General features: G+C 40.9%; 1 protein-coding gene across 1 annotated transcript in view; it reads left to right on the top strand.

Annotated features, from left to right (window-relative positions):
- The window catches only part of Pkhd1 (PKHD1 ciliary IPT domain containing fibrocystin/polyductin), a 374971-nt gene that overhangs the window by 42511 nt on the left and 308081 nt on the right, over positions 1 to 24379 (top strand). Inside the window, exons 26-32 of the mRNA XM_051204291.1 lie at positions 5507 to 5637; positions 7075 to 7210; positions 10292 to 10487; positions 11093 to 11160; positions 12332 to 13933; positions 15307 to 15450; positions 23621 to 23840. Coding sequence (XP_051060248.1) covers positions 5507 to 5637; positions 7075 to 7210; positions 10292 to 10487; positions 11093 to 11160; positions 12332 to 13933; positions 15307 to 15450; positions 23621 to 23840 — 2497 coding nt within the window. The remainder of the gene's footprint in view (positions 1 to 5506; positions 5638 to 7074; positions 7211 to 10291; positions 10488 to 11092; positions 11161 to 12331; positions 13934 to 15306; positions 15451 to 23620; positions 23841 to 24379) is intronic.

Genomic DNA, 24379 nt, shown 5'->3' with positions numbered 1-24379 from the left:
TCTTGGCAACTTGGCTACTATGCAAAGCCAACTACTGTTTGCATAGTTCAAATCCAGAAAATAGTTGAGTCTTGTCAATATCTAATTGGACCTTAGGCCCATGAGAAAGTAGAGATCTTTGTAAATCTTGTTACTTTCTGGAGAATTCTATTACTTTAGAATAACTCCACCTGGATTATGACAGTTTTAGAAATACCCAGGCTCATGTTTGCTAATGCATTAACTTTGTGGAATAAAATACACAATTCCTTTTCCTTAATAATTTGGAGTTTTGTCATTGGTGATTCCGTGGGCCAGAAGCCTGTCTCTCAGAACAGTTTAAAGTGCTGTGCTCTAGGCAGAGGCATTGTTCAAAGGACAAGTTTGATTCCGATTCTGTTTGGTCATAAGTGAGTGAACCAGCAGGTCCACCCCTTCTCATGTCCACTCAGAATAGCAAACTCTTTTTGGTGTTGTCGGCATGGAGCAAGGAGACATGATTTTCTCAGAGTGAAAGACAATATTCTTCATTACCCCGTGAATTATTGGCTTGAGTTTAGGGTGTATTAGATTTATTAGAGGTTTGATCTTACAGAGTTACTTTCCCAGCTCAGGCACAGTGCTAGATGGCAGATGTCTTTCAGGTAAGCAGGTGACTCAGTCAGTTACTTGCACTACATAGAGTGATTTGTACAGGTAGGTAACCCACAGCTCAGTTTGTCTGGGACTGACGGTGCTCTCAGAATTTTAAAACTGGAATGAAGAACTCCCAGTGTAAAAATTCAATCCCAGGAGAATTGGAATGTTATGAACAACCCTGTCAGAATACATGGCATCCATAAACAGTGAAGACACTGGAAGAATCATCCACTCTCCTCCCACATTTTAGCAAAAGGTGTTAAATTCTGAGAAGGGATAATTTCAGATGCATATGAAGTAACTTTTACTAACACTGGTGGGATCTGGGAAAGGCTCTTGGAGTTGCTGTGTTTGTTATTACATTTAGATTTTCCCAGTAAACCCATCTCTGTCCCTGTCACTTATATAGTGTCCAACAATGCTCATTGTACCCTCTACATAACACCATGTTGACCTTAGTACTTCAAATATGGCCCTGGGCAAGTAGCATCTATATCATTTGGGGGCTTGTTTGAATTGCAGACTTCTGGATCTCCTGAGTCAATCTGTATTTTTAACAGAAGCCCCAATGTCTCTATGAATAGTTTTGTGTGTGAATCCCTGCTTTGGGGGATTTAAAGAGAATCAGGCAAGGCCTGTCAAAAAGAAATTTAAATAAGAGCAGAGCACAGAATGAATAAATATAAAAATGAGGTCTGTAATACTTGAAGTCACCATTTATCCTCAAGTATCCCCAAAAGAAACTTTTGAGGGGAATCTTGGCTTTTCATACAGAATGTTAATTCACTTTTGGGCTAAGACAGAGTTTTCTTCTTAGGCAGTGTATCCTTTGAAGCACATACTTTCAAATGGGAATGATACAGTCTTACCACCCCTATAAGTTTTTATAACTACCACTGACAAAATCATTATAATGAGAATTTATTTAGCTCATTATGCATCAGAAACTCAATGCTGTGATATGGTAAATAAAAATAGAAGTATGCCCTTGGGTAGGTAGTGTTAAGGATGCAGAACAAAAATAATAAGGGGAGGGCACGAAGAGGGAAGGACATTGTTGGGTTAGGCTACTAATAAGGGATGACATAAATGGTACTGGAGAATAGAGGCCAGAATGACCTGAAGGACATGAGGGAGATCTTATGAAGAGAACATGAGGCAGGCAAGTATCATGGTATATTGACTTAGAATCAGCTTGGCTTTCTCTGAAACACCAAGGACATTGCTGTGGCTGGAGAGGCTCTTTGTACTTTTGATTTGCCTCTCATAGTCAAAGATGTTGACTGTATTTTTCATATCAATAATTTATTTTTCTTTATTTGAAAAGTGTCTGTTGGCTCATGAATCCATTTACCATTTGCATTACTTGTCTTTTTTTGTGATCATAATTTTGGGTTCTTTATATATTCTGATTATTATTCCTTTATCACTTTTTATCCCATTTTGTATCCTGTCTGTTTAGTTTTCCTTTTGGCTATAGAGATTTTTAATTGGATGCAATCCTTTTCCTACTCTTGCGATGGTTTCCTAAGCTTTTGGAATGATATTTGGAAAGCCATTGCTGTGCTTATGTATATTTTTGTCATTTCCTTTATTTTGAGATTATACTATAATCATATCTTTCCTCCCTTCAAAACTTCTCATATACTCTTCTTAACTCTTTCAAATTCATGGGCTCTTTTTCCATTAATTGTTGTTAAATGCTTGTATTTTGAAATGTTTTCTTTAGTAGTTTCACAGTGTTAGGTTTTACATTAATGTCTTCATTTATTTTGAATTGGGTTTTGTAACAGATGAGATATAGGGTTAGCAATCATTTAATGCTTGGGATAGAGTATATTAAAAACAGGCTATGTTCTTGGGTGGCATAATGGTGTGTGTGACAAATTGTAATTAAAATATAATACTGATAAGTAAGTATAAGAAGTATTCTATTTAAAGTTCGTATATTATCTTAACATGTAGGTATGCATATCTTTTGTCTATACCTTACTAATATATTTTTGTAACTTTTTAAATATTTAACATCTTATAGATGAAAATATTTTAGTGTAGTTTTAAGTCATATTTACTTTAAGAGGTATTGAATTTCCATGGCTTAAGAGGTATTATAGTTCCCTTTCTGGGAAGTTTGTTCATCTTAGTCTTTCTTTCCAAAATTGATTATTGTTCTTTATTATAGATTTTAAGAACTTAAAAAATTTCAATATATTTATGTTTTATGCCACCTCTGTCTGAGCACGTGCCATTGTCATGTGTTTATTTTATTCAATTTTAAAAAAGTTTTTTTTTTTGGTGTGTTCAGAACACCTCTTTACTCTTATTTATGAATTATTATATTCTCGTTATTCACTTTTCACTGAACTTTACAATCATCCTGTCGACTTTATAAAAAATTCCACCATGTTTTTATTGGGAACATACCTATTTTGTTTGTTTAATTCAGAGAAATTATGATACTTATTCTTTTTACCCACTTAACTAATTTTTTCAGTTTTAACCTAATCCATCTATTAAGGTCTTCAGCAGCATTTTATAATTTTTCTCAATGTTTTCTTTCTCTTTCTTTCTTTCTTTCTTTCTTTCTTTCTTTCTTTCTTTCTTTCTTTCTTTTTTGTTTGTTTATTTGGAGCTGGGGATAACGTTCTTGTCCAGCATGTTTTTTGCCCTGGGTTCAATCCCCCTTTTCATTTCTGATTTTGTTAATTTGCATGTTCTCTTTCTGCTTTTTTGGTTAGTTTGGATAAAGGTTTGTCTATCTTGTTGATTTCCTTGAAAAACCAACTCTTTGTTACATTGATTTTTGTATTGTTTTCCTGGTTTCTACTTTATTGATTTCAGCCCTCGACTTGATTATTTCCTGGTGTCTACTCCTCTGGGGTGAATTTGCTTCTTTTACTTCTAAGGCTTTCAGTTGTGCTGTTAATCCTCTAATGTGAGTATCCTCTGTTTTCTTCATATGGGCACTTAGTGCAATTAACTTTCCTCATAGCACTAAGTTCAGGTGTGTTGTGTCTTCATTCTTGTTGAATTCTAGGAAGTCTTTAATTTCTTTATTTCTTCTTTGACCCAGGTATGATGCAATTGCATACTGTTCAGTTTCCATGAGTTTGTAGGGTTTCTGCAATTTGTGTTGTTCTTGAATTCCAACTTTAAAGCATGCTGATTTGGTAAGATACAGGGGACTATTCCAAGTGTTTTGTATCTGTTGAGGTTTGTTATGTTGCCTAGTATGTGGTCGATTTTAGAGAAGGTTCCATGTGGAGCTGAGAAGAAGGTATATTCTTTTGTGTGTGGATAGAATGTTCTATAGATGTCTGTTAAACTCAATTGGGACATAACTTCTGTTAGTTATTTTGTTTCTTTGTTAAGTTTCTGACTGGTGGCCCTGTCTAGCATATTGTCTTTGAGGGCCTCTATCGTTTTTATGAAGTTATTTTTTTTAAGTCATTCTCTTCTGCTTCATCTGCTTTTGTGTGTTCAGGTCTAGTTGGTGTAGAGTCTCTAGATTCTGGTGGTTTCATGCTTGTCTTTCTATTGTTGAGTGTTTTATTGTATTGCTGTCTTTCCATCGCTTCTTCCGGTTGGTGCAGGTGGAGTCTCTCTCTCTCTCTTCTACTCTCCCGGTGGGTGTAGGTGGGTCAGGAGTTTGATTTCTATAACTCTGGATGGTTCAAGCTCTCTACAAAGTGTCTCCTCTCTATCAGAGGCCTAGCAATGGGGTCAAAGATCAGGCAAGCGGGGACTCCGGGTGGTCCAGGTGGGTAGGCAGGTCTAGTGTGCTCAGAGCAGATCCAGGAAGTTCTCCAGAGGTGAAGGGGTTGTTGGACCCCCACTCTGGCCTGGTGTTCAACCAGAGCAGTGGAGCAGCAGGCCCCAGTGGGACACAGGGTGGGGGGAGGGCAGTTTCTCAATGTTTTCTTGTCAAGTTTATTTATAGATGTATCCTTACTGAGTTGCTATCATGTACTGATCATGTCTCCTGCTTTACATGATAGTGTATGTCTATAGTTCCATCTATATGGAAGACTGAGGCAAGGTGACCATTTGAGCCCACAAATTCAAGACTAGCAGAAACAGTATAGGAAGGCTGTATATCAAAGCAAAGATAATGAAACAAGCATTTACCACCAAAAGAGGAAAAAACAAATAAGTGAGCTTTTGTTTATCATCAACTAGACTAGGAAAGTGTGTTGTGATGTCAGGAGGCATTGCTCCTTTTGCCTATAGTGAGGACATGGTGAATTCTTGCAGTCACTGTCAGTAGCCTACGGAGAATTCCTGATAGTAGAGGCAGGCATTAGACACTGTGTACTGTAATGATGAGTAGAAACTGGTCTGTGTGGTATCAGATCTCTAATTTGGAAAGGCTGCTCTTGAAGGAAAAAGAGGATGAGTGATGGGAGATGCCATTCTGTATATGTTTCTCTTATTGGTTAATGAATAAAGCACTGTTGACCAATAAGGAAGCAAGATAGGCGGGACTAGGAGACAAGGAGGATGTGTGCAGTAGTAGTGGGGAGAGTCATAATGTAAGATGAAGAGAACAGAGGTCCAGGCCCTCTCTCTGGTAAGATGAGACCATGTGGAAACACTTGAATTAATAGAAATGGGTTAATATTTAAGATAGAGCTAGCTGATAAGAAACTAATAACAGGCCAACAGACTTATATATAACACAGCATCTCTGTGTGTTATTTGGGGCTGGTGTGGCTGTGGGACCAGGCCGGTGGGGAAACCTGCTCGTTCATTCTTCTCCTACTGTTTGAGCATCGCTTTGCATTTTGACTTAAGAGTTTCCTATTTCGGTTTCATTTTAATGTCTACTGTAATTAACTTTGATCTGCCTACATGGCTGTGTATAAGTGAAGGTCTGCTTTTATTCCAGGAGGACTGTGGGTTACCATCCGAGGCTCCAGTTTGGAAGGTGCCAACCTGGTGTTGTTTGGAACTCAGCCATGTGACATTGATGTCATTAGCAGAAATTCACAACAAATTCAATGCAAAGTCCCATCCAGGGTAAGGAGCCACTTTGCTGTCCTCTATGGCTCTTAACACATCCCTTCTCAGAACTAAAGTAACTAATCTGAATTTCTCATCATAACAATGGACTTTTTTTTCCTATTGCTTGTTTTGCTATTAAAAAAAAAAAATGCCGAGCCTGTGGTTGTAATTAATTTTGGTTAATTCCTTACAAAAATAAGGTAACTCAGGCATCCAACTCGGTGTTTTTAATGAATATTCACACATTTGCTACAGAATAAGCAAAAATAGCAAGACATATATTTCGTTGATGACAGAGTTTCTATTCCATATGGTCCTGCAGCCCCTTAGTCCCTAATAAAAACAGAGACACTTGTATTAATTATAAACAGTTTGGCTGATGGCTCAGACTTCTTATTGGCTAGATCTCTCTTAATTATTAGCCCATTTCTATTAAACTATGTATTGCCATGAAGCTGTGGCTTATCTGTAATTCTGCAGCATGTTACTCCTTTGGCGGCTACATGGTGTCTCTGGCCTCTCTCTCTCTCTCTCTCTCCATTTTTCTTCCCATAATTCTCCTAGTCAGGTAGCCCTGCCTATACTTCCTGCCTGGCTAATGGCCAGTCAGCATTTACTCATCAACCAATAAGAGAAACATATATTCACAGCAAACCAAAGGACATCCCTCATCATTATGTCATCTTTCTTCTTTATTGCATACTTCAGTGATTTTCTTTTCCGGCATACTTATGGAACATTAAAAAAAAATTCCTAGAGTGCTTGGTGCCTGCCAGACACTTTTCTAGTTACTCCCTACTGTTTTCTTCTGCAAAAGCAGATCCCTGGGACTGAAGAGGTTGCCCAGTTGTTAAAGTGCTCAGGTTGCAAGGAGGAGGACTTAATTTTGATCCCTGCAGGTCATATTAGAAGACTGGCATGCTGGCATATGCCAGAGCTGGGAGGTGGAGACAGGCAGATCCTTGGGGCTATCTGGTCAGCCAGGATCTTAACAGGAAGTCCCAGGTCCCAGTGGGAGAACCTGCCTTAAGAAAGAAAGTGGATAGCTCATGAGGAATGACAGCTGATCTCTGGCGTCCATGTGGACATATACACGTTTGTATATGTACCTCTACACATATGTGCACCTACACATCTATGATATATACACCCCTCTGCATATAGGCTTATGCTTACACACAAACTACTCTCTCACATGAGGGATAGTTTAGCTAAGTATCGACAGCCTGAAAGCACGTTCCTGCCCAGAAGCAACTAGTGTGTTAAGTGCAGATCACTCTTACTTCCCTTGCAGGGCACATTCAATACTGCTTGATACTGCCTTTCTCTCAGTTCTTGCCTCTCTGCAGAAAATGGATCCCATGACCAGCAATGTTTTTTGACTGATTCTCATTGGAGTTCGCCTTTACCCTCAAATCCAGTTGAGATTTGAATTCTAAAACTGATTTTCAGGGGAACGATGGATATACTGTGAACGTGACAGTGATCAGTGGGGACTACTCCACAGTTCTTCCCAGGGCATTTACTTACGTCTCCTCTTTAAATCCAGTGATTGTGTCTTTGAGCAGAAACAGAAGCAACCTAGCTGGTAAGATACATGTTACTTCAAGCCCTTCTTCTCTTTAGAATTTTGATCCTATTAAAAACTAATTAATAGACTGTGGGTTTTCATTTACCATTTTATTTATTTATTTGGTCTCCCTATTTAGTCCTGCCAGCCTGACAGTATTTGATAGTGACCTTGAACTATAATCCTATCACTCTTTTCAATGTTAGGATTATAGGCATGCATACTGGATTCAGCTTATTGCATTATAGATGAAAGATCTTTTTCAGCTTACCTGCCAAAAATTAATCTTATATTTGATTTTTCCTCTGTGAAGATGGGTCTATTTACTCATAAAAATGATGTGAATGTTGAATTAGTATTCAATAAATATTTATTGAGCAGCTAATTTGTACTGTCACCTGTATAGATGCTAATTGTGTAGATACATAATAGACTTCAATCTGTAGCACTAGCTTATGGCTTTAGTTTACAGACAAGAAAACTAAGGAGTAGAGTGAAGTAACCTAAAACGGCACCTTTAGCTAGTAACACAGCTGGGATTTAAACACCAACTGTCTGCAGATTCCAGGCACTCAGCCACTTACAGTTTAACATAGGTGTTGGCAGTCAGTTCTATTGTGGCAATTTATTAGAGTTATAGAACAGGTATTCTGAGAAACCAAGGAGTCTTGTTTGTTGAGACTTACTGTGTACAAAAAGAATTTCAAGAGTATTACACACCAAAAGAGTTTAACCTTTACTTGAGACTCAGATAATATGATGGAATAGAATTATAATGATTTCTTCCTATATAGACTAGGTATAGTAGTAGTTGGCCACAGTTCTTCCTGGTTAATTGAATGCCAGATGACAGAGTTTATGGTTTATTATAAAGAGACGAGAATGTTTCTTAGTGAAAAAGCTTGAGCTCAGTTTTTCTGGCACTGTCTTCATTTTCCAAAGCCCAAGAGTACACAGATAGAGTGACATGCCCTTTAACTTCTAATATTATTCAGCTCAGATCATGCAGAAGAATTTTCTACCTCACGTGACCAAAGTGTTTAAAATTCCCAAATGGTACAGAAAAGGGTGTGGGAAGCTCATGTTACAATCATGTATCAGTGATTTTTAAAAAAGGTCCTACCTCTGATAGTAATAACAAACATATTGCATCTTGAAAGTGGCAGTTGGTAATACCAAGCCCCGGAGTTTGTGATACTGGCATATACCATGCAAGATATTATTTCAGAGTGTATGCTTGTTTTTATACCAGCCTGTGGGCAGATTAAAGACATCCTTACAGTGTGGCAACACAGTGGGAGAACCTCTTATAAGCTGGGTTGCACACAGTGTGGCAGCATAGTGAGGCAGCACAGTGGGAGAGCCTTTTTTAGGTTGGGTTGCTCCATCCCTGGAGGTGATGTTGATGGTTATGAAGCCAAGATGGAAAAAAAATAATAATAATAAAAAAGAGAGTCACAAGGAGAGAGGGCAAGGGGAAATCTGAGTTTAGGAGCACAAATGTGGTTTTTGTAGTCAGTAAAAGTTGAATAGGAATGAATATGTGTGTGTGTGTGTGTGTGTGTGTGTGTGTGTGTGTGGTTTGTTAATGTGAAGTTCAGAGGAAAACTTATAGAAATCAGTTATCTTCTTTTACCATGGATCCCAGGATCACACACCCAGGGAATCTGGTTTGCTGGCGATGGCTTTACCCTCTGAGCCATCTCGCCTACCCCTACTGACACAATTTTGTCAGCGCATTTACTACTTTTGAGGATTCTTTGAGAATGAGATCTATGTAAGCATTTTTGTGTTCCACAGCACCCTTTCAAGGACTTAGTACACGTTTCAGTTAGAAAGAGCTGAGGTAAGGTGTTCATGATATGCACCTCTTATTTTTAGTGGAGTTGCTGATTGTAGCAAAGGCCATGGGAATACAAAGCAGAGAGAGGAGTGCAGGGACTACTTAGTTAGGACACCTTGATGACTGAGGTTTCTTCAACTTTAAAATGCTAGTTGTATTTCACCGGCACAGTGGACCATAATTAGCTTCATCTGTGTAATTGGTGCAAACCTAAAATCACCCACAATATGGAGTTTCAGATGAAGATTTGCCCAGATCAGATTGGACATGTGTGCGAGGCATTACATTTTCTTTCATATTTTTATTGAGATTTATTTATTTTATTTCATATGGCTGAATATTTTGTCTGTGTGAACGTATGGGCACCACTTGTGTCCCTGGTGCCTATGAAGGTCAGGAGAGGGTATCAGATTTCCTGGAACTGGAGTTATGGATAGTTATAAACATCCATATATACTGAAAACCAAACCCAGGTCCTCTGCAAGAGCAGCAAGTGCTACTAACCACCCAGCCACCTCTCTAGATTCCTGTGAGGCATTTTCTTGATAGATGATTGATATATGATGGCTCAGCCAGTCGTGGATGGTGGCATCTCTAGGGTGGGCCGAGGCCATAGAGGAAAGGACCAAGCCAGGGAGAGCAAATAAACAAAGTGTTTTATGGTCGCTGCTGCAGTTCCCGCTCCAGGTTCCTGTCCTGAGCTCCTGCCTTGGCTCCTCTTGGTGATGCTTTGTAACCCATAAGCCCAAGAATCCCTTTCCTGCCCCCATTGGTTTTGGTCAGCATTTTATCACAGGAACATAAAGCAAGCTAGGACTTGCTTAGTGGCAGGATCATACGGGGCGATGGCACAAACATGCATGGTAGATGATGAACTGTGCATCCCAGAGGTGTAGAATTTTTGCTTTTATCAGCACAAAAGTGGAGGCTGGAGAAAAGGACACAGGACACCTTTTGCGGGTTAGGAAGGCAATTAACCCTCCTAACTACTTAATTTGCCTTTCCAGGAATGAAAGTTATAAGGAATAAAAATTGCCTTTCCAGGAATAAAAATTGTCTCAACAAGTTCACATTCTTGATGCCCTTGAGGTTTTAGGCTGTACCTCTGTTTAAAGAATTGTTAGTAATCCCGCGAGAAAAATGGGTAGCTATTAAAATTCTTAGAGACTTCTGTGTAGGGCTGACCTTGTTTAATCATAAAAGACGAAGTGGTTGAGGCCACAGGTCCCGAAGTAAATATATTCTTCTTGACGCAGGAGGTGAGATCCTCTTCCTTGGGATGACTCTGCTGGTGAACTACACCAATCTGGATGTACAAGTCCGCGTGCAGGACACGTCTGCTCAGGTCCTCACTCAGACAACTTGGGGACTGGAGGTGGTGCTGCCCCCACTGCTGGCTGGCATTCACATGATTTCAGTCCTCATTAACGGGATCAGTATTCATTCACAGGGGTAAGGTTACCACTTCGGTAGACTTGGGTCTGTTTGACGGACTAGCAATTATTTGGGAACCTCTGCTTTGCTCTTCTTTGCTTCATGTAAAGTGAGGTGATAACGGTCTGAGAATTGTAAACTAATGGGAGCTCTTGAAGTTTTGTGGGCAGTTCACTCCTTAGACGAACAGATGGGAAATGTTGGCTTCCTACTTTGGGGAAAGGGAAATGGGAAGTTAGTTGATGTGAGGATGGCATGGGTCTCTACCTAAAGAAGGTAAGTTTGTGGTGGAGTGCTTTAATAAGACTGTGTCTCGGGCTTTGGATAGATGGTTTGCAGTAACTGCGTTAGCCATGTATCCTGCCTCACCTTCATCTCCTCTGTATCCCGAAATCACTCTAGATTTTCTCTAGAACTCGCTCTCCGTCATCTAGAAAGTATCTAACCTGTGTGGCACTTGAGGACTGGCCCGGGTTAGTGCCCCACCCATCTCTTCACTGTTTGTTCTCTGTGAGCAGGGTCAGTGATACTTGCTCTCCATCATTGCTCCCCCCTTTCCAAACATGTCTCCATTCTGTTTTGCTCGTCTCCATGCTATTTCCGAACACGACTGTTTTCTCTAGGGTTGATCTCCACATCCAGTACCTCACTGAAGTTCTCAGCATGGAGCCTCACTCTGGGTCTCTTCTGGGTGAGTACTTCTCACATTACACATTATTTGTCCAGCAAGTTGCTTTACTGAATATTCAGATTCCATTCCTGGGCTAATGAGCTAGTGGGTCAGGGCTGCAGGTGCCAGGGAGAAACATTTCCCTTGGTTCTCAGGTCAACGATGCTCTTATGTGAAGGGTGGAGAGTCATGGGACTTTGGCTCTGTGAGTTCCAGAAATCAACTAGTATAAAAAAGGAGAGGTGGCTGGCGTTTATTCCTACAGGAAATGTTGAAACGCCCAATGGACACTACACTCAAGCAGGAAGGGATGGGCAAGCCTCCTGCAATAAATAGTCTTAGATATTGCATATGCAAGGAGAGGATGGAGGAGCCTTTTGTCTCTGCACTTGCCTGTAAGGATGAAAGACGAAGGGAGAAAAATAGAAACACAAATCCAGTATGGGAATTTAGAACTGTTATGTCAGTTAATATAACAGATGGCAAGAAAACGAAAGAGTTTATTTTTCATTTACATATAAGTTTAGAGTAGTATAGCTTTCTAAGACATACAACAGTATCGTAAGGTTTTGTCTTAAACACGGAAAAGTATTGCTCTTAGAGTTTGATCGTAGGTGATTAAGATCACTTGCTCCTGCAGAGGACTTGGCTCAGGTCCCATCATCCATGTAGCTTACATGGGTCTGTAATTCCAGTTCCAGAGAATCTGTCATGTCATCTTCTGACCTCCATGGGCACATTATACAGTGGTACACAGACACACATGCAGGCAAAATACCCATACAAATAACATAAAAACAAATACATTTTAAAAAGTGTTCTTACCAAACTATTTAAATTGCTTTACTGCTATGTGGATTTTGTCATATCTGAGCACTGGCCGTGATGAGGACGAAAAGTGTACACACCACTTTCCACGTAATTGCATTGTATCTGTACAGGTACTGCAGTTCCTATTTGGAATATTAGCGTGTGTGTGTGTGTCTTAGTGTGTGTACATATGTGTATCTCTCTGTGTGTATGTGTGTCTCTGTGTGTATATGTATGAGCACATCCCTAGTAGTCATGAAGAGGTCAGAGGTTGGTTCTCTCTTATCATCATGTGGTCCTCCTCAGACTTTGCAATGGAAGCATTTAGCTGCTGAGCCTTTCTGCTGGCTTTTAATCTGTGTCTTCCATGTTTACATTTTAGGAGGAACCGTCCTCAGCCTTTCAGGAATAGGACTCGGCAGCGACCCGGCTCTGATTTGGGTACTCGTGGACAATCAGCCTTGTAGTGTTGTGAACTTAACGGACGTGAACATCTGGTGTGAGACTCCTCCAGCTGTACTGCCACCCCGGGCAGATGTCCTCACTGTACCAGCTTCTGTGGAGATCTGGGTCGGCAACACTTCCTCCCGACATGGACCCAGCTTGGTGGGGAAGGGACTTACTTTCATGTATGAAGCAGCAACTACACCAGTGGTCACTGCTATGTGGGGAGAACTCACCAACAACAGCCTGAGGTTCTGTGTGCAAGGAAAGAGCCTTTCTGATTCAGTCATTCTTTTGGGAACCTTGCTATGTGACCTGGAAGTACAATCTTTTGTGGATAACACGAGCTTGTCAGGGTGTTCCTTTCCTCTCTGCAGTTTGGAAGCAGGGCTCTATCCTCTACAAGTTCGTCACAAGTGGATGGGGTTTGCCAATATGTCTTCAGTGCCCCAGAAATTTGAGTTGTCACCTCGGATAACGGCCATCTTCCCAACACAGGGCTCTGTGTGTGGTGGCACAGTACTCACTGTGAAGGGTGTTGCCTTCAGTACTAGAAGGAGCTCAGTTCATGTTGACCTTTCAGGCCCCTTTGCTTGTGTGATTTTGAGTTTGGGAGACCACACAGTCCTATGTCGGACCAAGTTGGTGGGCGACCACTTTCCTGAAGTGTCATTTGCTCTAAATGTCACAGTTCTGGTCAATGGGCTGGCCAGCAAATGTGAGGGGAACTGTACACTCTTGATGCAGGAAGAAACAACTCCTGTTGTGGATACCATGACTACAAGCATCAATGGTTCTCTAACCACATTGCTGATGAGGGGTCAGAGGTTAGGGACCGTTGATGCTGAACCAACAGTGTTTGTGGATGATCAACTTCCTTGCCGCACAACTTTCCTCAATACCAGCCACATGGCATGCCAGATGAGCGATTTGACCCCAGGGTTCCACTACCTGTCAGTTGTTCATACAAGCAATGGATATGCCTGCCTGGACAGTGTTTATAGGAACTTCTTCATTGTGCCTCAGGTGTTTGATTATTTTCCTAAGGATTTCAGCATCCATGGTGGAAGTCTGTTGGCCATAAAAGGCACAGCTCTCAGAGGATGGAATGCTACATCTGTCTACATTGGCCAGCAGGCTTGCATAACAGTGAACAGCAGTTCTGAGCTCATCCAGTGCATTGTTCCTGCAGGAAATGGCTCCATGGCTCTGGAAATAGAGGTGGATGGGGTTTTGTACCACACGGGACTTGTTGGTTATAGTAGTGTCTTTACCCCAGAATTACTTTCTGTGTCACGGAGTCATGACACCTTAATGTTTACAGTGGCCCAAATCTCAGGGGCTGCAAATGTTGACATTTTCATTGGGATGTCACCATGTGTAGGTGTCTCTGGTAACAGTACAGTCCTCCAGTGCATGGTCCCTTTACTTCCTGCAGGGGCGTATCCTATCACAGGATATGATCACAACAGAGGATGGGCCTCGTCGGCTCTCCTTCTCGAGCTGAGAGCTAATGTGGCTTCAGTGACTGGGAACTTTGGTAAGTGGAGAGGATGAGGCAGAACACTTTCTCTATAAAGCATATTATTGTTACTCTCAATTTTAGGGGGGGGGGGCACCAGCATCACTGTAGGATAGTAGGAAAAAAGAGCCTGGGTGACCTCTCACAGTCACAATTTCTTCCTCAGGCTTGTCTTTGTGACATTTTGTTTATTTGTCTTCATTTTTCATCAGAGAAATCCCATACATTCTCTAAGTATTTGATTGTAATTTGCTTCTATGCAACAATTTCATTGGACATGTGTTTTAAATTTAGTAATATCTCTTGCTAAAGCTCATTATCTGGTTGTATAAGAATATGAATGTGTTCACCTATTCTAGACATATGCTGACTTGTATTATTTAAAACCTATTTGATAGGACTAGTTTTTGCCATTCTGTAACAGTTCACAGATGAATCCATACTTCACCAATAATATGCCAGTGCCAAGGTACAGTGTGCTGGTTAAACCTAGAATGTATTTATTTTCTAATGTAGCTCTGTGATTCCCCCTAATATTTGGCTTCCTTATTTATAAAGGGTATGGGCTGGATAACCCATAAATTCTCCCAACTCCTCAAGAGACCATGATTCTAATGGTGAAAGGGCACCACAAAATGTACCTACAGCAGGAGACATCACCCTTGCGTGGCCAGGTGCTTATAGAAGGAACTCCATCCCTCCAGTGGGAAGGTGCCAGGGAAGATTGAAGCTCCTCCTCTTAAAGTGTCTCAGCGGTCTGGACCAGTTTTACTGACCCAAGAACCTTAAAATATGTCTTTACTATAGTACTCATTAATAGTGAGAAAAGTAGACAATTCGCTGGAGGTTTTAGATATTAATGTTTTTTACACTGAGGAAAAATTTATAAGATTCTAGTTATCTATCAAAATGCACAGAATTTATGAAAGTTTGGGAAAATATATGTGCTGTGATTTTAAATAAGAGTTTCAAGATAATGATTCCCTTTTATATAATGTAGTTATACATTATATACATGTGTTATACACACATGCACACATGCACATACACAGAAAACATGTTTGATAAAGAGTTGAAGAGACTTCATACATGGGTTTCTCTGGAGATCCTTCTAAGTAGTTGGAGGAACTTAAACCTCTGTTTCCATTCGTTCTTTTTGAATGGATATAAATGTTTGAATAGAAAATTTAAAAGTTTCAAATCTTCATTAGTTATTAATACAAAGTGACTATAGGTTTTAAGAGTTCCCCAACAAAACCGAGATGCTGGGGTCAGTTTTGTACCTGCAGGGGTGGAGAAATTTGCACAGTAAGGAAGTGAGGGTTGAGCTTTGTGTGCACTAAGCCACGATTTGCCTCCTAAATAATGAGCTTGGGATTTTGTCTCTGAAGGCTGCCTGGGTGGAAGGCTTTTGCATGTGTTTGGAGCAGGATTTTCTCCAGGGAACATCTCAGCTGCCGTGTGTGGTGCTCCGTGCCAAATCTTGCCTAATGCAACAGTGTCTGCCTTCAGCTGCTTGGTTCTGCCCCTAGATGGTGAGCAAAAATGTCACACATTTATGTGAAGACCATATTCTTTGGCTTTTTCTGCTTTAGTGCTGAATTGACTACAACTGGAAATAGATTTTTTTTCTTTTCCATCAAAAATGGTAGCACGGTCCTGAGGAGATGGCTCAGAGGGTAAGTTGTAGGCTTTGTGTGAAGAGGACGTGTGTTCAGAATCTCTGCATCCATGTTAAAGTTGCGCTAATGATCTAATGCGGTTAAATAAGGATCAGGATAAACAAATAGGCCGAATAGATGTTTATTCAGGGAGAAATAACTTACAACCTAGACAGATGAACACCAGGAAATTCAACCCGATCCTCTCCTATCCGAGTCATGCCAGAAAGAGGACCTTTCCTGGCTCTCCCTCTGACCTCCTTCCACAAGTCACTCCGCCCATGGCTCCACCCCCAATGGGCGTGGTCAGTGCCACAGAACTATCTCACTACAATGATCCATGACTCTGACTCAGCAGTGGGTAGATGTGCTGAGCCAGTTGGATCCCGGGGAACTTGCTAGGTCGGCACTCTGACTAAGAGGTAAGCTTTAGCTTCAGTAAGCCTGTCTAAAAATATAAAGAGGGCAGAGAAGGAGAGGACACAGGAAGCCTCCTTCTGGCCTCCACACACATACAGCTAGAAGAGTATACCATCCTACACACATGCACACACACACCAACACTCACACACATGTACTACATACATGTACAGAACACATACATAGACCAAAAGAAGGCTACCAACTGCCTTCTCACTGGACACCTCTTGAATATTGGGTTTAAACTCAGTTCCTTGATTCTTTTAGGCAAGGCTTGCCATTCACATTTTTCTTTAACGTCGAGTAAAAGCCATGACAGCTCAATGCTTTAAGGTATGGCCATCCTATGGATTGTAGAATGTGAAGCCCCATCTTCAAGGAGGAGGAGGAGGAGTGTGCAAAGCTTGAGGCTTCACAACACATGGTAACTGCCTATTGAGCTTCAAGGAGGAAAATCCCAACAGGAGAAAATGACTCTATTATCACAGGGCCATGTTTCTTTTGAGAGAGCCCCAGTCAAGCCGAATGAGTGTTCTGTTTGCATATCCCTAGGCACTGAACTTTCCACACTTTAGAAATTACACTCTGTAATTCAGTATTTATAGATACGCTGTCTGTGTATTGATTTTTAGTTCCTGTTCCCTCCCCCCCATTTTCCCCCAAAAAACTTGAATAGAGGCTAAGGATTTACAAAGTTATGGATAGAGCAATCCACCTAAATTTGGGCAATAATGGTATGAGATGTTATTCTATTATGATGGTGAATTGGACTGTGTTATGTTAGGCAGGAGGAAAGGAGGGGGGAGGAGGATGGGGAGAGGGAGGAAGAGGAGAAGGAAGAATGATGAAAAGAATATGAAGACAATCCTAGTTTCACACACCAGAAACAGTTTCTGTTGTCCTCAGTGTGAGGAAGGGAGACCAACTCCACAGTAAGAAACCCAAGGTTCATCAGAGACAACATATATGCCATTTGATGCACTGTGACTCTTCCTATGTACAAAAGTGTAAGTTGCTTGTACATTTATACGCATCGTCTTTAGGTTAGAAATTTTTTCTTTATGAGTTTGTTGAAAATTTTCTGGGCCTTTTGAGCTGCTTTGACTATTCCCATTCTTCTTATGTTTGGTCTTCTTTTAGTGTCTCCAATTTCCTGGATGCTTTTGTGTCAGGGATTTTTAGATTTAAGGCTTTCTTTGTATCCATTTCTTCTGTTGTATCTTCAATATCCGAGATTTTCTCTTCATTGCTTGTATTCTGTTGGTGGTTTGCCTCCGTAGTTGCTGTTCACATCCTCAAATTTATCATTTCTAGAATTTCCTCTGTTTGTGTTTCTTCTATTTCTTCTATTTCCTTTTTCAGGACAGTGTTATTTGTTTCTTTTAACTTTTTCCCCCTTGCCTCTCTTTAAGGACGTTACTCGTTTCTTCCTGTTGTTTTTCATGTTTCCTTGGCTTTCTTTGAAGGATTTATTCATTTCTCCAGTTGTTGGTGTTTTTCTGGATTTCCTTAAGGGGTATATCCCTTTCTTCATCTTTGTAGTTGTCTATCATCTTCATAGTTGGTTTTCAGGTCTTTTCCCTATGCTTTGGCTATGTTGGAATATCCAGGGCCTGCTGTCACGTCCTGTGGCTGAGCAGGGGGCATCTTCCGGAGTTGGGTGGGACAGAGATGAGGGGGAAGGGAGGCCAGGTGGAGATGATCTGTGATATCCACGGGAGGTGTGGACAAGGCTGCCGTTAGTGTTGCAGCACCAGGGAAGAAGACCTTGGGTCTGGGGAACACAGAGAGTGGAGAAGGTCCACAGGCGGCCTACATGGTCTTCTGGCAGGTGTAGCCTGTGGTTGAGCAGGGCCTGTCTGCCTGAGTTGGGGGATGGAACAAGAGTGGGAGGGGTGGGGGATGGGGTATGATGGTCTGTGGGATCCACAGGAGGCACGGACAGCGGGGATGGGGGTGGGGGCTGCCACTAGGGAATACCCTGAGGACTGGGTCTTGGGAACAGAGAGAGTCTCTTCAGGTTCTTTCTTTTTTTAAACTTTCTCATATACTTATCACAAATTAATAAACTTTAGAGCTCCATTTAACAGTAAATCTTAATCAGAAGTCCAGAGGGGAAAACAAAATCAATGAAGTGTTCAGGGTAAGATAAGTTTTGCTATTATAATTTTGATAACTCATATGGGAAAGATTAAGTTAGTATTTTACAAAGGATTTGATTAAGTTTTAGAAATTGAGAATCAATATTTAGAATCGATTCTCTGGACTTTGAAAAGGCTGTAGCCCTTACCATGGCCACTAGGTGTCACCAAACACTCATCAATTGCACAACCATACATTTCTCTTCCGTTAAAAAGGGTCTTTGAAAAGTCCCAACTTCATGGTTCCTTACCTAAGTAAAACCCAGGTGGAGGTGTGGGGAGTCTTCAAGCCTTCTGAAGCTGACTATAGCAAATGCTGTGTGTATGAGTACGCTTTCATTTCCTCCTGTGAAAGTGAGCCCGTAATAGGAGCTGGGTGTGAGAAACTGCTAAGAGCCACTAGTGATCCTCTTGCTTTGTAGGACTATATATAAAGAACACCACTGGGAATCTTTTTATTTCAGAGGATGTCAGAGGAGCAATCCTCACACCTGTATCTCAGCTGCCATTCTTAGAGAATCCATCTTTCTGTGTTGCTAGTACTACCCTCCTGAACCGTTTCAATGTTAACCAGCCAGTGGCCTTTGGAAAGCTGTAGCATGCTTGTGCCCTGCAGCTAGCTACTTCTCCAGCATCGCCTGTAAATTCATTAGAAATATAGATTCTCAGCATTCACGTTGTCTGAAACTTTCTATACACACATTTTGATGTTTCTTCTCTGGCTTCCTTCTCCTCTGGTTGCCTAATTGAAAGCTCCAAAACCAGGTAGCTTGTCTTATTAAGTAAGTTCTAGATATGTTAGGGAGCATCACCAACATGCCTATAATTTGGTCCTAGATTTGTCATTAACATCATAGCACTTTCTATTAAATACTATTTACCCCTCCTGTGTGTGTGTGTGTGTATGTACATGTGATGTGCATGTTCTTATGGTATATATGTATCTGCTGTGTGACATTATTTCTAGGGAGCAAATGCCTCCTCACCCCAGATATGGAGCATGTAACACACTAAGTCAGGGTACCATCAACGTCCATGGGTGAGGGCTTACTTGCAGGAACAGAGACTCCCCCACCGCTGGGAACTCAGCTGGTCTCTACCTCTTCCAGAGGCTCAGCTTGTCTGAAAGCCTCTCTCAGCAGTTCTGCTACTTATATATGCATAGGGAAAGAGGAACCTAGTAAATCTGGTCAGTTTCAGGGACTTCCTAACTTTTTGAGTAGTTTGTTTCCCAGGTTCATGAGAGCTTGCCTGGATGCCTGGATGAAATATTTTATTTTGGAGAAAATTTCTATACGACATTCACGTATACGTTCATGTATGCAAATCGTGTGCCTGTGTGTATGAATTGAGGGCATGTGTGTGGTATGTATGTATGCATACATTAGTGTGTGTGCACTGGCATGTTTATGTACATGCATATGGCAAGTATGCCTCTGTGTTCCTAAACTGACTGTACACAACGGTAACTTTCTCTTCCTGCTTACGCAGCTTCGTTCTCCTTCTGCAGCCAACTTCCTCCCTCTTTTCATTTGGTCTTTTGTTTGTTTATTTTTGGTTAACTTCTCAGATTTAGCAAGGTCACTTTGAATTCTGTCCCTCGGTTTGAAATACTTTCAGTTTGATTTTGCAAGATAGAGGGATGTTTCCTATCCCAGATTATAGATAAACGTCTTAGGATGCAAACTTTCCTAATTACAGTTTGCTTGTTCCAATGCCATGGTACTAATGTGTTCCCTTTTTAGAAAATGATGGGGAATTAAAGATAGAGATGAGAAAAGTTCCCTTGCTGCTTTGGGGGTCATTTATCTTTACTCTCCCAAATTGCACTTCCAGCCAAAGAATATTGTTTTCCATATGATGGGTGCTAAAACATCCAGTTAGATGAAATTCACATTTCACCTTTGTTTAAAAGTGCTCAAGATCTTTGATCTTCACTTTCTTTCTTTCTTTTTCTTTTTCTTTTTTTTGCATTTACTTGGATTATACCAAATGACTTTTGCATGGAAACTAACTTTTCCATGAGGCATGAAGAGCTAAAGCGATTAAGGTCACAGAGCTATTTAGTGGCAGAACTTTGAATAAAACCCATGGATTTTGATCCCCCAGCCTTCGGTGCTTTTCATAATCCACCTTGTCAATTTGCATCCACTTAATCACCTATAATGAATTCATTATGCTATAGGTGTTGAGCCTGTTTTTATTTGCCTTGGGGCTTATGAACTAGAAAGTTCCCATGTTTTGTCTACCTACATGGGGATTCTACTGTCAGTCATTTTTATTGCAATTATGCATTCGAAACACATTCACAGAGAATGTCCTAGGTGTCAAGGTGCTTTGGGATGCTATAGCATCAATGATAACATTTGGGTGTGATTGCATAACTGCAAACCCTGTTGCCTGTACTTAGCTCATGTGATTCTTGCTGCTAGCACAGTGATGAGGCAGACAATCATAGCTCCAGTGCTATGTAAGGACAGGCTAGCTGCAGATGTATCAGGCCACAGAGACTTTTCTTTTTTGTCTGCTTTACGATCTTCAGACAGTTCCTATAAAAACACCTTACCGGACATTTGTTCTTCTTCCAATTAAAGGTTACTGTCATTTTGCAATTTTGTTGTTCTTTTGCTGGAGCTAGAGTTGGACAATGGAACACTAGTTGGCCTACAATCAACTACTACATAGACCAGACTGGTCTTGAGGTCACAGATCTACTTGTTGCCTGCCTGTCCTGAATGCTGGGGTCATTCCTTTCTTATTGTGGCTTTACATCTCTTCCTTGTCCCAGAAAGAAATGAGGCAAAATACTCGCTTTTCAGTCATATGAAATATGACTGGCCATTATAATACACAGAGCTAAGCAAGGAGTTCCATGAGGATGGAGAAGTCTAGCCAAAAACTTGGAGGAGGTGATAGTAACTTCTAGAGAACCCCAAAATTCCAGACCAATAGGGAAAAGATACATTTTTAAAGTTGAAAAATAGTCATATGACAACAGAAACTTCACAAGAGAGTCATGAATTATAATTAAATGTAAAAACTTCTCAACATAAAAAGTAATGATAAAAATTTAAATTAGGTAGGATCAACATAGTAAAAATGGCAATCTTGCCAAAAGCAATCTACAGACTCAATGCAATCCCCATCAAAATCCCAGACAATTCTTCATAGCACTTGAAAGAATAATACTCACCTTTATATGGAAAAACAAAAGACCCAGGATAGACAAAATAACCCTGTACAATAAGGGAACTTCCAGAGGCATCATCATCCCTGAATTCAAACTCTATTATACAGCTATAGTCCTGAAAACAACTTGGTATTAGCACAAAAATAGACACCAACGCCAATGGAATAAAATTGAAAACCCTGATATTAACCCACATACCTATGGGCACCTGATTTTGGATAAAGCAGCTAAAATTATACAATGGAAAAAAAAGCATCTTCAACAAATAGTGCTGTCATAACTGAATGCTGGTGTGTAGAAGACTGCAGATAGATCCATATCTATTGCCATGCACGAAACTTAAGTCCAAATGGATCAAAGACATCAACCACCAGAAAAGCTAGTGAACAAGGAGGACCCTAAGAGAGACATACATGGTCCCCTGGAGAAGGGTAAAGGGACAAGATCTTCCAAGCAAATTGGAAGCATGGGGGTGGGGGGGAAGGAAGGGAGTTAGAGGGAAGAGGTGGGCATGACAGAGCAGGAAGATTGAGTCAGGAAAAGAATAGAGGAGAGCAAGAAAAGTGATACCATAATAGAGGGAGCCATTATAGGTTTAAAGAGAAATCTGGCGCTAGGGAAATGTCCAGAGATCCACAAAGGTGACCCCAACTAAGAATCTAGGCAGTAGTGGAGAGGCTGCCTTTGATGCCCTCCCCCTATAATGAGATTGATGACTACCTTATATGCCATCCTAGAGCCTTCATCCAGTAGCTGATAGAAGCAGAAGCAGACACCCACAGCTAAACACTGAGCCAAACTCCTGGAATCGAGTAATAGAGAAGGAGGGGGGATGAGCAGTCATGACCATGCTGGAGAAATCTACAGAAACAGCTGACATGGATCCCAGTCGTAAACCTGGGGAACCAGCATTGGACCGAAACAAGCCCTCTGAATGTGTGTGCCTGGGCAGTCTATGGGGCCTTTAATAGTGGAACCGGTATTTATCCCTAGTATAAAAATGGACTTTGGGAGCCCATTCTCTATGGAGGGATCCTATTTCAGCCCAGATATACAAAGGAGGGCCTAGGCCCTCCCCCAAATTATGTGACAGGCTTTGATGATGCTTTGATGATGGAAGGCTTCAACTATCCTTGGGGAGTGGGTGGAGGTTGGTTGGTGGGGTCGGTGGGGGGCATGTGAAGATAAGATATATGTAATGTAATATACATATACATTATATATAGTATCTATAGGCAGTAGGAATACACAAATTGTTTTTGAAACAATTTGTTTGGTAGAGATGGTAGTTTCTTTTCAAGTTGACATTGTACCTACAAGCTTTTGTCTTCATAGACATTCATTCTAGAGAAAGCTTTGCTCATATCTGTAGCGGGAAATATTTGGAACTACCCAAAAGTCCACTGTGAAGCAATATGCTCATTCCAGTCATTTTGGGCAGCGTGCATGTGACGTCAGTGGGAGCCTATACCCAGAAGTTACATGCAGTGATATCGTGCACAAACATTGAGAATTAGATGGAGAAAGCAGGTCCCAGACTATTTTATCATGGGTTATATTTATTAATGTTCAAAAATGAAAGTTAATAGCCTCTCATTTAGAAATATAAATCTTTAATAATATGACTTTCTATTTAAAATATTTTATTTCATATGTATGCCTGTCTTACCTGCATATATGTCTGCATGCCATGCACATGCCTGTACTAAGGGAGGCCTGAAGGGGGTGACTGTAGGTAAAGATGCTTATGAGGCATCATGTTAGTGTTGGGAATCAAACCCTGGTCCTCTGGGAGAACATATACTGCCATCTCTCTAGCCCCTTGCATGACATTTTAAACACCAAGTGGTTATTTGTGAGGATGAAGAACAAAAAGAATCCAGAGCAGCAAGTAAGTTCAAAAGTACCATAAGCGTTTTAGTCTTTTGCTGTTGGAACAGTCATGTCCATTTGATTTAGGAGGATTAGTTTTTTTTTTAACAAGACTGTTTCTTATATTCTGCTTTATAATATGTATATATGATACTTTAAAATTATATGCATATATTTACACGTGTGTGTGCGCTGCAAGTGAATGTATGTTTCCATATGTGTGAAGGATAGAAGACAATTTCCTTCGGGAATGACAAGGTCCAAGACTAGCTGACAATACATCTTTCCTTTCTTGAAAAATGGACTGATAATTTCCTTTCCCTTGGTCAAAAAGAGCATCATTCCTGAAATGACAAGAAATTTTACATGAAACTTTGAGTTCTTTCCACAGGTTTACTTAAACTCATGGTGACTTTTCCAGTGTCCTTGGCTTTCCTGTGTGACCTGAAGGATACCGAAGACGGCTGTGAAGTCAGCAGGCACACCTACTTGCAATGTGATTTGACGGTTGCCATGGGGACAAAGAGACTGCCTGGCTCCTGGCCTTACCTCTTCCTTTGTGAAGACAGTCCCCAGTGTCTCTTGGCACCAGATCACTGGACAGAGCCAGCCTTCTCGTCCTTCTCAGGCCTCTTCCTCAGGTAGCTGTGTCTTTCCTGTGCAATTTGACTTTTCCCACCAGCATAGGCAACTAGGATCCACAGAGCTGGTGCAAAGCACAGGCAGGCTGGATATGGCCTACAGGCCTCTAGCTCTCTCAGAGGGGCCGTTCCGTCATGGATTCCGGCCAGCCTGCATATCAAAGCATCTCTGCTTTTTCAAGTGTTCAAGAGAACATCTGAAAAAAAAAAATGCCTGGTAAACAGCTCACTTTGTTCTTGCTTAGATTTGAATATTTATCTTCCGATCCAAAACAGCATCTGGTGAATGCCAATGGGGAGAAAGATTAGACATTATGAAAAACAGAAGGCTTCCCCCAGTCCTTTTTTCTTTCCTTTCCAAACAGATTCACAAGTATGAAAAAAAAAAAAGTTAAAGAGTAATATGGCAGATTGCACAATGTTTATTCAAAAGAAGGGGGTTTATGCCCCAGAATTACTATAGATCTGGGGTTTAGAGACCATAGACTCCTAAGGACCCTGAGGTTTTAAAGAGCAACAAAATATAACAAGTAATACCA

Source organism: Phodopus roborovskii, unplaced genomic scaffold (assembly GCF_943737965.1).
Source record: "Phodopus roborovskii unplaced genomic scaffold, PHOROB, whole genome shotgun sequence".
NCBI classification, from domain to species: domain Eukaryota; kingdom Metazoa; phylum Chordata; class Mammalia; order Rodentia; family Cricetidae; genus Phodopus; species Phodopus roborovskii.
Note: the sequence above shows the minus strand (reverse complement) of the source record. Positions and strands in the feature narration are given on the sequence as shown.